General features: G+C 47.9%; 1 protein-coding gene across 1 annotated transcript; it reads right to left on the bottom strand.

The window, feature by feature from the left end:
• Window positions 1-4450: 4450 nt before the first annotated feature.
• LOC148398542 (uncharacterized) lies at window positions 4451-12550 on the bottom strand. Its single transcript, XM_088374293.1, has 2 exons — window positions 11713-12550; window positions 4451-7543 (listed from the first exon to the last, which is right to left on the bottom strand). Exon 2 carries the CDS (start codon window positions 7182-7184, stop codon window positions 5046-5048), a length of 2139 nt encoding a protein of 712 aa, XP_088230419.1. The 5' UTR covers window positions 7185-7543; window positions 11713-12550; the 3' UTR covers window positions 4451-5045.
• Between the last annotated feature and the right edge of the window lie 2061 nt (window positions 12551-14611).

Here is a 14611-nt window from a genome sequence, read left to right as displayed (position 1 = left end):
TAAAAATATTTCTCTTGTTAGTCGTATGTTACCATCCGCTGTGTCTTTGTCAACATCGCCGCCATTTTCCTACTTCCTGCCGCGAGCCACGCCCACGGATTTAAATTTGGGCGGAAGCTCTTTCCATTGGCGTCGTTTTCGCGTATAGCAAATCCGATTGGTTGGGAAGGGGGCACGGTTATGCAGCCGAGGGGTCCTGTGATCGGTGGGATGTAAAGTAGGCGTCGACGTCACGTCCGCGTCACGTGACCACGACGTGGCAGACGTCATATAGCAACCGCTGTTTTGTTTAGTAGACTTACAGTTGTTATGCATTGACATAATGGCGCACACACCAAATAGATTTAAATAAATTAAATAGTTCTTCTGCCCACTCTCTTTTAAACAAGTTAACTCTCCCCGCGGATTTGAATTCCGGCGAAAGTTACGCCCATCGACGTCACGTATGTCACGTGACCACGACGTGGCAGATGTCATATAGCAACCGCTGTTTTGTTTAGTAGATTTACAGTTGTTATGCATTGGCATAATGGTGTGCACTCAAAATAGATTTAAATAAATTAAATATTTCTTCTGCCCACTCCCTTTTAAACAAGTTAACTCTGCCCACGTCCATTGACGTCTTGTCTGCGTCACGTGACCACGACGTAGCGACGTCATATAGTAACCGCTGTTTTGATCAGTAGACTTAGTTATTATGCGTTGACATAATGGCGCACTGGTTAGCATGGCCACCTCTTAAGCATGATGTTGCGGGTTCGACGCCTGATCAATGTTAGCATGGAGTGAGCTGAAGTGCATGGCGCTGAAGATTTGAATCTTTGAAATGCGCTGAGGTCTGACATATCAGGCAGAATGGTTTGCCATCACGTTCAACAAAAAATAGAAACTTTCCCACTCTGATTAAAACGTCCTGCGTTCATCTACGTATTTTCGTTTTGCTGTGCATCTTTTCCCTGCCATTTCGAGAGCCCAATTGACACTCATAGTTTAAAGAAATGTGTTTGCCCATCCTACTTTGTGGAATTTCACCACATGCGCTTTTGACCAAAATACCAAATTGAACTCAAGTGAAGCCAACACGCACAACCCCCCCCCCCCCCCCCCCCCCCCCACACACACACACACACACAAATGTTGATATGAACATAAAAGAGCCGCATGCGGTTCGGGAGTTGCGGCTTGGCCAAACCTGTACTATACAACTTTATTTGTATAAAATTTTCACAACAGCTGTCACACAAACAAAGCGGGAAAAACCGAAGACGTGCGTGTTCCGCCCACGCTGGATTTATTTGCACCTTTGAAAAGACACCGTATTGCCGCAGATGTGGCAAAGAGTACTTTTGGGCATTTGAGACGGAAGGATGTCCAAAGCATCACGTCACCTGCTCTGGTAGGCATGGTGGTGGGACGTTGAGGTCAACCGCTTTGGGGTTGGCTGAATCTTTGATCGCAGGATGCCACACACTTGAAGACAGAAGCAGAAAAGCAGAGCTAAATGCAAAATGTACTCACCGGTGACTCCAATTTTTTTCCCCCCTGAAGAAACAGCTGGACGGGTGGCCCCGGCTGGCCAGTGGGACTCTTGTTATTCTGACCCTTTTTAGTGCGCGTTTGGGGCAACAACCGTTTTTTGTGGCGCTCTCTTCTGGTTCAAAAGTGCCCTGCATGTGAATTTGCTTTTCCTGCCTTCTGATTGGATGAGCGCCGGTGTGACGCGGTGCCTCTGTCACCGTGGCGGGGGGTATACGTTGGCATCGGAGCGTCTGCCAACGTCTGAGACCGGCTGGCAGTGTATCGGAGGTGTCGAGTGCGGTGCCGCTGGAGCTCACTCACCAGCTGGTGTTAGGGCCACAGAATGAAGGCCAAGGAGAAGAATAGAAAGAGAAACAGAAACTTCTCCTCCAATTGTTTGATTTGTCTCTTCTGAGCTTCGATGAATTCTTTCAGCTCTTTGTTCCTCTAGGACGGACAAATGGAAAGTGGCATTCAAAAGGCAGTAAGCGTGCAAGTAAGTGCCGGGCTGGCTTTGGGCCCTTACCTGTTGCGCGCTGTGCAGCAGATCCATTCTCTCTTGGAGGATGCAAGCGTCGCGCTCCCTCAACTCGCACATCAGGGCTCGCTTCCATTGGTCCACGGCGCTCCTAAGCTCTTCTCTCTGATCCGCCGTCAGCACGTCATTCACGCCAGCGTGGCTGGCTTTTTCGCCGTCCGTGGCGGGGCAGTCCCGCTGCGGTAGCGCCTCGTACAACATGGCCTCCAGCTCCAGGATCCTCTGGGCCGCAATCCTCGTCCATCAGTGGTCCGGCGGGAGATTTGAGGGAGGCTTACCTTATGAGCCTGGTCCATGGAACACTTCCTGAAGTCCAACTCTTCATCCAGGTAGCCCTTCTGCTTGCAGAACATAGAAGAGCCCAAAGGCACAGCGTCAACAAGCTTCTTTCAGCGCAAAGCCTTCCAAAAGTCACATTTGAGCCGCCGAGTCTCGTGGAGTGCGAACATAAGGAGTTCGACATACACTTACGGCGTTATAGCCCAGGATGTCCAGCTTCTTCATCAGATCACTGATGACGATGTCCGGGGGAAAGGCGCAAGGAGCAATGTAAGGTGTTCTGGGACCTCGGGTTAAGGTTAGGGTTGCGAGGGACGCCTTACGTACGCTCACGCCCTCGGCCTCGCAGTAGATCTGCAAAGGGCTGAGGCCGTCTGGGAAACGGACTTGCAGAAACTTCAAGACGGGGGAGCGCCACTCCCTCTCCTGAAAGGCAGAGGCATGCATCCGTCCGTCCGTCCGTCCGTCCGTCACATCTCTGGCCTCAACACGCTTGTGCGAGTCTTCCCACCTCCAGCTCCAGGATGCGGAACTCAAGCAGTTCGTTTTGGTCTCGGATATCCTGGATGTGCTCTTTCAGACGCGCTTCTTCCGCCTCCATCCGCCTGACCTGAAAAGACAGTCAGACCTCATCTGCGGGGCTTCCTGACGGGTGTGACGCCAAGCGACTCCGCCCAGCGCCTTTCTTTCCGTCACCTTTTCGGCCAACTGCTGATTGCTCTGACGCAGCAGCTGCTTCTCCTCCACCCACTTGACATTCTAGAAGAGACAAACGCGTGGACAGCTTTGGAATGTTGTGTCATTTTCATCCACAAATTCTTTGGTTGACTGGAAAATGACATTTGCTTTTCTCCGCATTTTCCCAGCCACATTCGGGGGGGGTTGGTCCAGTAATGCCAGACGAATGAGTGACTGAAGAATGTAGCTATTTTGTCTGAGAAAAAGGTGTGCTCATTGATGAGCTTACCTGTCCTTGTTGCTTCAGCGCTGACTCCAGATCTGCTACTCTGCTTTGATAGTGACCCATTTCTACCATCAGCTTTTCTCTGGTCTGAAAGGAGGAGGAGGGAGGCTCCTCCTCCTCCTTTCAGACCAGAGAACACCCGAGGCTGGGTGAGAACGGGGAGGCTGCGACCCGGCCGGGGGTTGCGGGAAGGGGCGCCACCTTGATCTCCTTCTCGGCGTCGTAGTCCCCTTCGCTGGTCTGGGCTAGCAGAGCGTAGGCTCGTTGCAGCGCTTGATATTCTTGCGTCAGCTGGCGGTAGCGAAGCTCCGCCTCTTCATGCACACACCAATGCAACACAGCACTAGTACCAGAATCAGTCAGACCGGCGACAAAGCACCCGCGACGCAAAGACGAGTCCGATTCCAGGCTGAAGAGGAATGTTTGGTGCCAATACGCTGGCAGAAATGGCGGGCTACCTCTTCGGGTTCCGTGTCGGGGGTTCTGTCGGTGTGAAAAGACAAGGACGATCCGTCCGAGTCCACCAACACGTCTTCGTCGTAGCCGTAAAATGTTTCGATGACCTGCGGGCGCGGAAGCAAACATCTCTCTGAACAAACTGAAGCGACACCTCACGATGAATCGACGAGAGGAACGATAGCGAGAAAAAGGCCATTTCATCTTGCGCAACACCAAGCAGCCGCAAACAAACAGACTCACCTTGCAGGACCTCACGCTTTGTTCCTCCTCAGAGATTCTCGACGTCGGTATCGTAGCAGCAAATCTCTCTCCTGTCGACACAAATAATCCGCCTTTGAGATTCTTTGGATGCAAAGGGAACGAACGGCTCCGGCGCAGAAACAAACGCGACTCACAATGACATTTCTGACATGAGCTCCTGTCTCCAGAGCCTGAAAAACACGTCACCGGCGATGATTGGAGGGACGCTCGTCTTTTCCAAAAGTGACAACTACAGGGTGTGTCAGGGTTTTCCAGATTATCTTTATCGTATCATTATGTTGCTTTGACTTTGACTGCAACCTGTAATAAATAATATTATTTATCCCTTATTTATCCCTATCGCTTATCCCTTCCTACACAAAGTCGTAAAACACCCTGTTAGGTTCAGATTCAGCAAAAGGATCAGCAGACAAAACCAGTGAGACAGAATGTTGAGTCTTTTCTCGCGAGGAGTGCAAACAGACTTACATCAATCCGAAATACACTAAAGGTCTTGTTTACACTCCTCTCTTTTTATTTAGGAATGCCCTACCTACAATGTGAGACTAGCCCCTGATAGGTGGGGGGGAAAGCGTGGGCTTTGTCTCAGGAGTGAAGAAACGAGATTCTATGTGAAACTAGAAGTCGCGGACAGGATCCCACGAGAAACGAAAAGTGAATGTTATGGGAAACAAAGTAGTCATGTGAAAAGAGTGCATAGACAAAATGACATGTGCAGACATCAACATCTTGGATTCCCAGATGTGTAGAAGGTCAGGAAACGCCAGACAGCATCGTTTGACTTGTTGTGGACTGGGTGATGTCTGCAAGAAAAAACAGCAAGCATTCTGCGCAATAACTTTATTAATAAGTACGCATTAGGGAACGCATGATAACATATATATACAATTTATCTAACAATTCCCCCCTGTTTTATCATAAGTTCCCGGAGAACAACACATCACCCACATGGCCACTTCAAAAAGATTTTCAGCCGAGGGATCACATTTCGCAAGAACTAACTTACATACAGGAGGAAACTGAGTCTTATTCGGCAAAGCTAGGGTCAAGAAACAAACCGGACAGGTTTACCACAAAAGAGTCGCCGACCGGGTCGTCACTAGAGAAGGAACCCGCGTCGATCGAAAGGTCATCCCTTTGGAGCAACGGGAAAGTCTCAGCTGGTGGAGAGATAGCAGTTGTAATTAGTCTGTTAATTAGGGATCGGAGACAAGGGATGCAACAACATCCACACAAGGTCAAAATGGCAGAGAAAACGGCTATGGAGACCAGAGCAGAGGAAACCAGGGTGCGGTACTTTCCGAACACGTCCAACCAGTCGGTCCAAACGTCTGTGTTCACCCCACTGTGCTCCTTCATCTCCCCGTTCAAGGTCCGCAGGCCCTCAAGGGCCTGGGACAGGCTTCCGCCGGCTGCAGTATTATTCGGAATAAACGTGCAACATTGCTCACCGAACATGGCGCAGACACCGCCCTCCTTTGAGAGTAGCATGTCAAGGGCCATTCGATTCTGGAAAGCCATGAGGGAGGTAGCGGCCAGTTGGGAGTGGACCGCCCTGAAACCCGCCTCGGACCAGTTTCCAAGCCGCTGCACGTTGTAATGGACGTAGTTAATCCTGTCAACATTTTTGTTAATAGTACACCACCAACACAGGGCGGATTCAAAACCAGCTGCTATCTGATTCACCAGCTTATACTCATCCGGTACTCCTCTAGGAACACCAATGGCGTCAATGTAAGTTGGATTAGCCGCGCCCCGCCACTCGGCGCTTCGTTTCGTTCTCTGCCAGAAAACGGGAACCACGGACTTAGCAAAAGATGTTAGATCATAAGAGGACATCGGTAACAAATGAACAGGTAGCAATAGGGTCACCAAAGCGCAAATCCCGGAGCTGTCGAAAGGCAACCTATCATAAAGTTTGTTACTATTACACCAAAACCAAACATCACTACGAGCAATGGGCAAAAAAGGGGCAGCGACATTGGTCATGGACGCACACCATAGAGGAGGCAGGGCGCCGAGCTTCTCACCGGTACCAGGTAATCTAATACATGTAAAATTACCCTTAGCTACATCGGACGAAAAAAGGGGTTTATATTTTGTCATAGAGGCAACAGGGTAAACCCTATCCCATTTAAAACAATCATGAGTGGGTGAAATGGACAGGCTTAACATTAAAATAACAGCACACTTAGGACCTATATTCGCAGGTATGATTTTCAAAAGAGGTCTTGGACCCATGCATGCAACGCAACTGGCGCCAGCCATCTTTGCGGCCTGCTCAGCCATAAGAAGCCAGTTGTTAGTATGACCGCTTATCCCTGTGGAGGCCACAAAATAGCTGTCTACATCAGTGAGGAGCGTACTCGTGATTTTCGCTCCTGCCGACAGGGTGTATTTATTTGTAACGGGACGATCTGCGACCGACATTGTTCTATTAAGGCAAATAGCAATAGGAAAGCGAGGATCGATTCCAGAGGACCAAGCCCACAGTTGAAAACCCCAACAAGAAGTGTTAAACAAGGTGGCATTGGGAGGACGAATATGACCATCAGGGAGTGTAAGAGTCAAAAGGAGGCTTGTGCCCCGATTTATCAAAGTCACCCGTTTAGCAAAGAACACAGCCTCGTCACTGGAACCAGAGGGCCAATACCCCCGCATTTGTGTGGTGACAAGGGTGCCCCAGCCGGTGTTAACCGGGTGGCCAGTTAAATACCACCAATACCCGAGCCATCTATCTCCAGTAGTGGGGCGACCATTACGAAACCCTTTCAAACTTTTCAAAGGTAAAATAATAGAAGAAGATGTGTTAGGAGCCACAGTAAACATTAATGAGTTATTATAAGCCCAAGACAAAAGCCATGGTACACAGGTTGGAACACGGACTGCTCCTGGAACACAAACAACATGATCAAAAGGGGATTTAGCGTCGCGCTTATGTCTAGCAAGTTCTCCCCATGAGCCACATCGACTAGAATTAGCGTTAGCAGTCGCCGGAGAGAATAATGTTCGAGGCTCATGGTACTCTATCCCTCCAAATAAAGTAACCCCCGAAAAAAACACAATGGTAACACAACCCAGCAAAAGCAACCAAAAACACATGACAGACTTAGCGCAGGCCACAGCCTGATTAAAGCTCTCATCAAATGACTCTCTAATGCTCATGTTTTTTTTTTTTTCCCTTTTTTCTTTTTTTTTGGATCTCCTCAGAGTCAACACCCTGAGCTTCGGGTTGGTGTCTTGGAAATTGGCTTCTGCTAGCTTTCGTGTCAACCCTGGATCTTGGCACCAGGATCAGGCACTATTACCAGACTTTGCTCACCTTCCGTACTTTAGGTTGGGTCTGCAGAGATCACCTTTTTACAATGAGATAAATGAATCCACGTGTTGCGTTCGGCTATTTTCAAAGCATTAGGTGTCGTGAGTAGTACCAAAAAAGGACCTTCCCACTTGGGTGAATGCCAATTCTTCCTCTTGATACTCCTGATCAAGACCCAGTCTCCCGGTACCACTTTGGGGTCTTCCTGCGGAGAAATGGGTTCATCATCAGTGTTATTGGTTAGATTCTTTCGACGTTCCAACATTTTTCTTATGTAATCAGCTAACGTGGCTTCCTCGGGGATCTCCCATGTGTTCTTGAACTGAGGAAGCCTGTAAGGCCTTCCAAACATTGTTTCATAGGGAGTTAGCCCTGTTGTACTTGTAATATTTATGTACATTTTGACCAGGTCTAAGCACTGAGTCCATGGGCGTTTGGTTTCCTCCATACATTTCTTTAATCTGTTTTTTATCGTTGCGTTAAATCTCTCAACTAGGCCAGCTGATTGCGGATGATAGGAACAATGGTTCTTTAAATTTATGTGGAACATTCTCCCAATATTATGCACTATTTGATTTACAAAATGTGGACCATTGTCGCTGTAAATTGTTTCCGGAATGCCGTATCTTGGAATGATGTCTTTGCATAAGGCCTTTGCCACTGTGAGTGCATCAGCATGTTTGGTAGGAAATGTTTCTACCCATTTAGAAAATGCGTCTATTATGACTAAACAATATTCCTTCCCTTCACATTTATGTAATTGGATATAATCCATATGTATTATCTGAAACGGATACAATGGAGTTGGGAATTTCCCTCTCTGAGGTCTTAAATTGCCTTGTGGGTTATGTTTAGCACAGATCAAACACGCTCTGCAAAATTGTTTTGAAAAAGCTGCAAAGCCGTACGTTGTATAAATAGCCTCAACTTGTTTCACCATACCCCCCGACGAGACATGGGTGACCCCATGACTCGAAATAGCAGCCCATTTGAACAAGTTACGAGGCAAGACATGGAGCAGGCCCTCCGCAGCGGCCTTAGCGGATTCGTCAGCAAAAGCATTACAGAGAGAAACAGTATCAGAGCACGCAGTGTGAGCAGCACACTTGCAAACCGCCATCGTTAAAGGCAGCTGGACAGTGCCCAAAAGTCGAGTCAGTAATGTGGAATGGGTTGACGGGCTTCCCTGCAGAAGTTATCATGCCACGGTTGCTCCACTGCCGAGCAAACACGTGCACTGCAGCAAAAGCATACTGACTATCAGTCCAGATAGTGACGGATTTGTTTGCAAACAATTTGCAGGCCCCAGTCAAAGCAATGAGCTCAGCGGCCTGTGCAGACATAGTGGATGGCAGTTTAGCAGCCTCCAAAACCATGTCGGCAGCAACAATGGCACACCCAGTAAGGGTCACACCAGATTCATTTTTCTTAGAAGACCCATCAACAAAAACCACATGCATCGACACAATCATGGAATCCGCCGTCGTCAGGAAGGGGAATGAGAGTGGCAGGATTGAGTGTTGTGCATCTTTCAACGGTCAGATGCAGCCGAGACAGCAACGTAGCCATGCAAGAAAGATGACGTGCAGGCGACAGAAAAGTCACTCACTCACCACTCACTCACTCACTCACTCACTCACTCACTCACTCACTCACTCACTCACTCACTCACTCACTCACTCACTCACTCACTCACTCACTCACTCACTCTGACAATCAATTAATCAATCATCCAATCAATCAATCACACAGGTGTTAACTAATTCGTAATTATATTGCAAGCAATTCCTAATCCTACTTTACCTTTGTATAAGGCACAGGTGTCAAAATGTGCTCCATATTCATGTCATTACTCGAATTGCAAATTATCTTCCCTCTTAATAATGTTGTAAGTTTAAATAGTAGACCAGTACGTATTCGTCTGATTTGAAAGCGAGTTACTCGTCAGCTCGTTTTGCAACTCCCACAATATGAGGCGCTCACACATCTACTCGGGTATACCAGTCATACCAGCCCTCCAAAAGAAGCCATGACTACACCGCGGCCCGCGAACAAACGAGCCTGACACCCCTGGCACAAGGGATAGCCCTCTCATTGATCAATCGCGTATCCTAAATCATGCTTCTCCTCCTTTGAAGCGACTATGTACTTCAAACCCAAACGGCACCATTTTATAGGGAAAAAATTTGTCGAATATATTCGTCATCGACATAATACTGGACGCAAATTTGCATGTAGAGCATTTCTAAGTTGTTGATCATAGACATCAGTCGAACACTCTTTTAGGTCAGTGTCTAAAGTCTTCAAACAACTCATCTTGTTTTTTGTTTAGTTCGGCCAATGTCTGTGTAATCCGCTCTACGTTGGAATTTTATTATTTTTTTTTTCCTGCCCAATAGTTGGTCAATTTGTATTTGTAACGGCACCCCGTTATATTCCAATGGACGGCCCTGGAGATTAAAAGGACTCCAGGTGCCTTTAACGCTTGCCCAATGTTTGGTTAAGGATGCCATGAAAACCTGTTGTACTTCATCACCTCTAAAATTATAGGAAGCAATGAGCCGTTTAATTTGGGTAAAAAGACGGAAAGGATGGTTCGCTTTGCCATGCCACAACATCTGTCTTTGTAATTTGATCATTTTTCTCATCTTCATTCATCACATTCTTAGCTGCATTCTTAAGCGAGCTCGCGCTGACACTGTGCCATCACCTTCCTGTCTGTGTAACAGCAAGTTCTTTTTTATCTTTTCTCTGTCTTCCTTACCTTTCAATTTTCCTCTCATCTGGGAAAATGAGAATGTAATTTTGCTTTTTAAGTTTAAATTTTAAGTCTTGCAAAATCGCTATATCATTACTGCACTGAGATAAGCTGTTAAACATATCTTTAAACAAAACCAATCTATGCTCCTGCAGAGACTCTTCAAAATGGGACCCAAATGTCAGATTACAAATCAAACCTCCTCCTTCACTCTCACATTTTTTGATAGAACAGTCTACTTAGCTAGACACTGTCATATCATACTAAATAATGGCCTGCAAATTAAATTCAGTGTTGTTGCTGTGGTCCCTCAAAACATGTGACTAGAATTCGGACAATTACTAACCCCCAGCAATTGATAAATTATCTCCTCACTAAAGTCCTAGCCTGTTAACCTATCTGCATCAAGAAGACATTTGCAATGCAGGGGATTAGAGAATAATAATAACACCATCGATTTCTAATCATTAACCTAATTTTATCCAGTTCCACAATGTATGTTTTCTCTTACTCTCACATTTTTATGAGGGTTGGGCACTCTCCTCGTCGGATGAGTTTCTGCCCACAACCGTCATATTAGTCTATAATTTCTAATTTTTACATTTAACAATGCAAATCTGATAAACCATTGTCTAGCACACCGTTTTCGTGCACCAATTTAACGCAATTCCAACCTTTATAACGAACTGATACACAAAGACAAACATACACAGAAACAAACACACGGGCCCACAACATAGACACGACAATCTTCCCAGCTGATAACAAGGGTGGGGGGAGCAACTGAAGTGCGGAGAGCCTCGCCACCGCCACGTCGCATAATGCAACCACCTCTGTCCAAAATATGCATTTGTCAAGATATTTTATATTTTCGGTGTCGACCCCTTGCATTTTAATTCATGTCGGGGTAGCGACTCTTGTTTGCTATTTTGATGTTCCCATGGATCGTTTGTTTAATTTTCGGAGTTGGCAATTTGAATGGCACCTACAGTGTCCTAAAGTCAATTTAATTCACAGGACAGTGGTAAAATATTCAATGAGTGATAAGTCTCCTTTCCTCTGCTCTCACAAAACCACTGTTTACATAAAGGAGAGCTCAAATGAGATCACTCCAAGTCAAACCATACACACACACACACAATGCGCATTATCGTCTCACAGGCAAGCAGGGGAGTCCGCCCTCCCGTGGAACTTAACAAAATCTAAACTCTTCAACCTTCCTATTGTGTAAGAAAAACCCTATTCTTGCTTTTTCCCCAAAGCCAATATAAAACCTATCCTTTCACGGATAAAGAAGCCAAACCAGCTAAACCAGAGTCAAAAAACACCACAGACGGCAGCAGAAAGCTAACACTAACACCCTAGGAAGGTTAATTAGGAGGCCCACGACACCTCAGCGGAATTTAACTGCTCCAAATTACCTGTACTTCTCTAGAAAACAGATGGGTCCGCTTTCCCATGGAATTTAACTGACTTATCAGTCAGGGGACTCCAACATCCCAGCGGAATTTACTGTTTCTAATTGCACTTGATAGGGTCTAGAATTGTCAAGGTTTTAAGTGACCTCTTGTCACTGCACTTTCATTACTTTCAACAGAACCAAGATTCGTACTCACAGTCTGCTGGGCCTTTCCCTGGATGTTCTCGTCAACCACTCCAGCGTCCAACCGACTGATCGAGTCAGCCCCGTGAAAAGGGTTTCCTCAATATGCCTTGGCCAAGGACTTGTCCTGCGTCGAAAAGTCGGCCGGAGCCAGAAATAGTCCTATTGAGAATCCCGGACGAGCCCCCAAAAATCTGTTAGGTTCAGATTCAGCAAAAGGATCAGCAGACAAAACCAGTGAGACAGAATGTTGAGTCTTTTCTCGCGAGGAGTGCAAACAGACTTACATCAATCCGAAATACACTAAAGGTCTTGTTTACACTCCTCTCTTTTTATTTAGGAATGCCCTACCTACAATGTGAGACTAGCCCCTGATAGGTGGGGGGGAAAGCGTGGGCTTTGTCTCAGGAGTGAAGAAACGAGATTCTATGTGAAACTAGAAGTCGCGGACAGGATCCCACGAGAAACGAAAAGTGAATGTTATGGGAAACAAAGTAGTCATGTGAAAAGAGTGCATAGACAAAATGACATGTGCAGACATCAACATCTTGGATTCCCAGATGTGTAGAAGGTCAGGAAACGCCAGACAGCATCGTTTGACTTGTTGTGGACTGGGTGATGTCTGCAAGAAAAAACAGCAAGCATTCTGCGCAATAACTTTATTAATAAGTACGCATTAGGGAACGCATGATAACATATATATACAATTTATCTAACACACCCCTTGCTATGTTTTGACTAGAGGTCAAGGGCTTCCTCTATTCAATCCACTCTTACACCCACCCTGTTTCTCTTAATTAAAATGCTCGTGCAGGAGCCGAGAGTCAGACTTCATTCGTACAACGGATGGACTCTCCACCTGCAGGTGTCCAAAAGAACTTACTTGTCTCCCGTGTGGTTCTTGCAAAATAAGTTGGAGCGAGCGCAACTCTAACAGGGTGCATTTTGCCACTAGCTGCCTACGGACAATGATGTCGCGCTCGCGGCTCATGGTTGACGGGCTGAGCAGCCGGGCAAGTCCGTCGTTTTCAGCGCACAGCGAGTGGCAAAGGCGCTGACAAAACGGGAGCTTTGAGCTGCTGAAAACGGCAAAACAAGTCTAAAGCGTGTTCAAACGCGTGCGCACAATGCTCCTGCTTGAAAGGTCGGAATTTAAGGGGCCAATTTTTTGGATGGCGGCCGCCGGCCAAGCTTTGGACGGAAAAGGTTTCCTGGCGACAGCGAGCGAGCGTGGCGCTGCCGTACGTGCACCGAGTCGCCTGCCTGAAGACCTTGGACAAGTCGTCGATGATGTGCCGCTGCTCCACAACTTGAAGGAACTCCATTTCACCGTCCTGCTGGCCGCAACCGCGGTCCAGGTCATTGAGCGAACTAGGCCTTCTCTGTGGAACACAAATGCAGTGGACTCTGTTGGCACGCCGCCGTTGTCCGCGTCGACTTACCAAGCTTGCCATCTCCTCGTTCTCCTGGGTGACAAAGCGCACTTTGTTTTCAAGGCGACACAGCACCAGCGAGAGTTCTTCATTCTTCCTGCTCAGGCGTTTGTTTTTGTACAGGAGTGGCAGAAACTGGCTTTCTGTTTCTCTCAGTCGCTTTAGCTGCAAGCATGAAGTGCGGGATGTGAAAGACGCACAACACGCGGGCCAGAACGTATCCATTCCTTTTGCATCGGTTTGAACGGAATCGTGGCTTTGGCTCCCAATAAAAGACATCTACCAGGCAACCGACTCGACGCGCCGCTCAACTAATAAGCAAGCGCAATGGGTGCCTCGCTGGATGGCGCGCATCAAACGTAGCGCAAACCTTCAAGCGTGCCGTCAATAAATTACCAGTTCATCGCGCTCTTCAGAAAGCAGGGCGTTTCGATCCTCCAGGTTCCTGATGACTGCGCTGAGCTCAGCGATTTTCAGATGAAACCGTCGCGTGTCCCGATCCTCCTGAGACTGAAAACGCCCCGCAACACACACACACAAGCACTCGTTCAAAGTTCAAAACTGTTTTTGTGCTACCTTCCTCCAGCAACGAACTAAGTCATGCGTACTGCAAGTGTGTGATGAGGTGGCTTACGCAATGAAGAGGATTGCTAGTAGCGGCGTTGACCCCACTTCCAGGGTAGTTTAGGCCCGCCCTTTGGGAATCCCTCAGGGCAGCGATCTGCTGCTCGGCAGCCTGAGTCTGCAGCTGAAGGCGGTGGACGTGGCCGGCCCCAGGGCTTCATCCAAAACACTAACCGCTCTGTCTTTCAGCTTGATCTCATCCGTCTGGATGTACAAACGGGGAGCGCTCAGGCAGGCGGGCAAACTCATTTGCCAGAATTGTGACAAAAACGAAGAGAGCAACCGGCCAATTTTTTTTCTTGAATCGACTAGAACACCTTTGCTGTGACAAAAGCGAAGCGAGCAACCGGACATTTTCTTCTTGTGAAATAGAATAGAATAGAATGCCTTAGGTGTCATTGCACTGCAGGTATACAACGAAATTGGGAACATAGCCACGCACCGCGCATCTGATCAGTCCTACCAGTCGGCGGATCTCCCTCTCGCAGTCTCTCTTGGTTCGGCTCAGCTCCTTCCGATGCTGGTGATGAGCCGATCGGAGCTCGGCCGCTCGGGACTGCCAGGCCTGCTGGGCCGCTGCCAGGGCTTCTTCCGCGCTCCTGGTGGAGGCGACACCGCTCGGTCTCCCGACACCGCCGCGTCTCCTCCACCTCCGCCAGCAAAGCGCCCCCCCTCCTCACCTGAGCAGACATTGCGCCACACCGGGCCGTTGAGACCGCAACGGAGCGCCGCGACGCTTACTGGGGACAAGCTACACAATACGGTAGCGGCCGCATCGAAGCCCGACGTGGCGTGCGGATAGTCAGACACGGATAGAGCGGATCACCTTGTCCATGGAGCCGTCCCTCAGGCTGA

This window comes from Syngnathus floridae, chromosome 4, assembly GCF_059516105.1.
Source record: "Syngnathus floridae isolate MCC-2025c chromosome 4, RoL_Sflo_1.0, whole genome shotgun sequence".
NCBI lineage: Eukaryota > Metazoa > Chordata > Actinopteri > Syngnathiformes > Syngnathidae > Syngnathus > Syngnathus floridae.
Note: the sequence above shows the minus strand (reverse complement) of the source record. Positions and strands in the feature narration are given on the sequence as shown.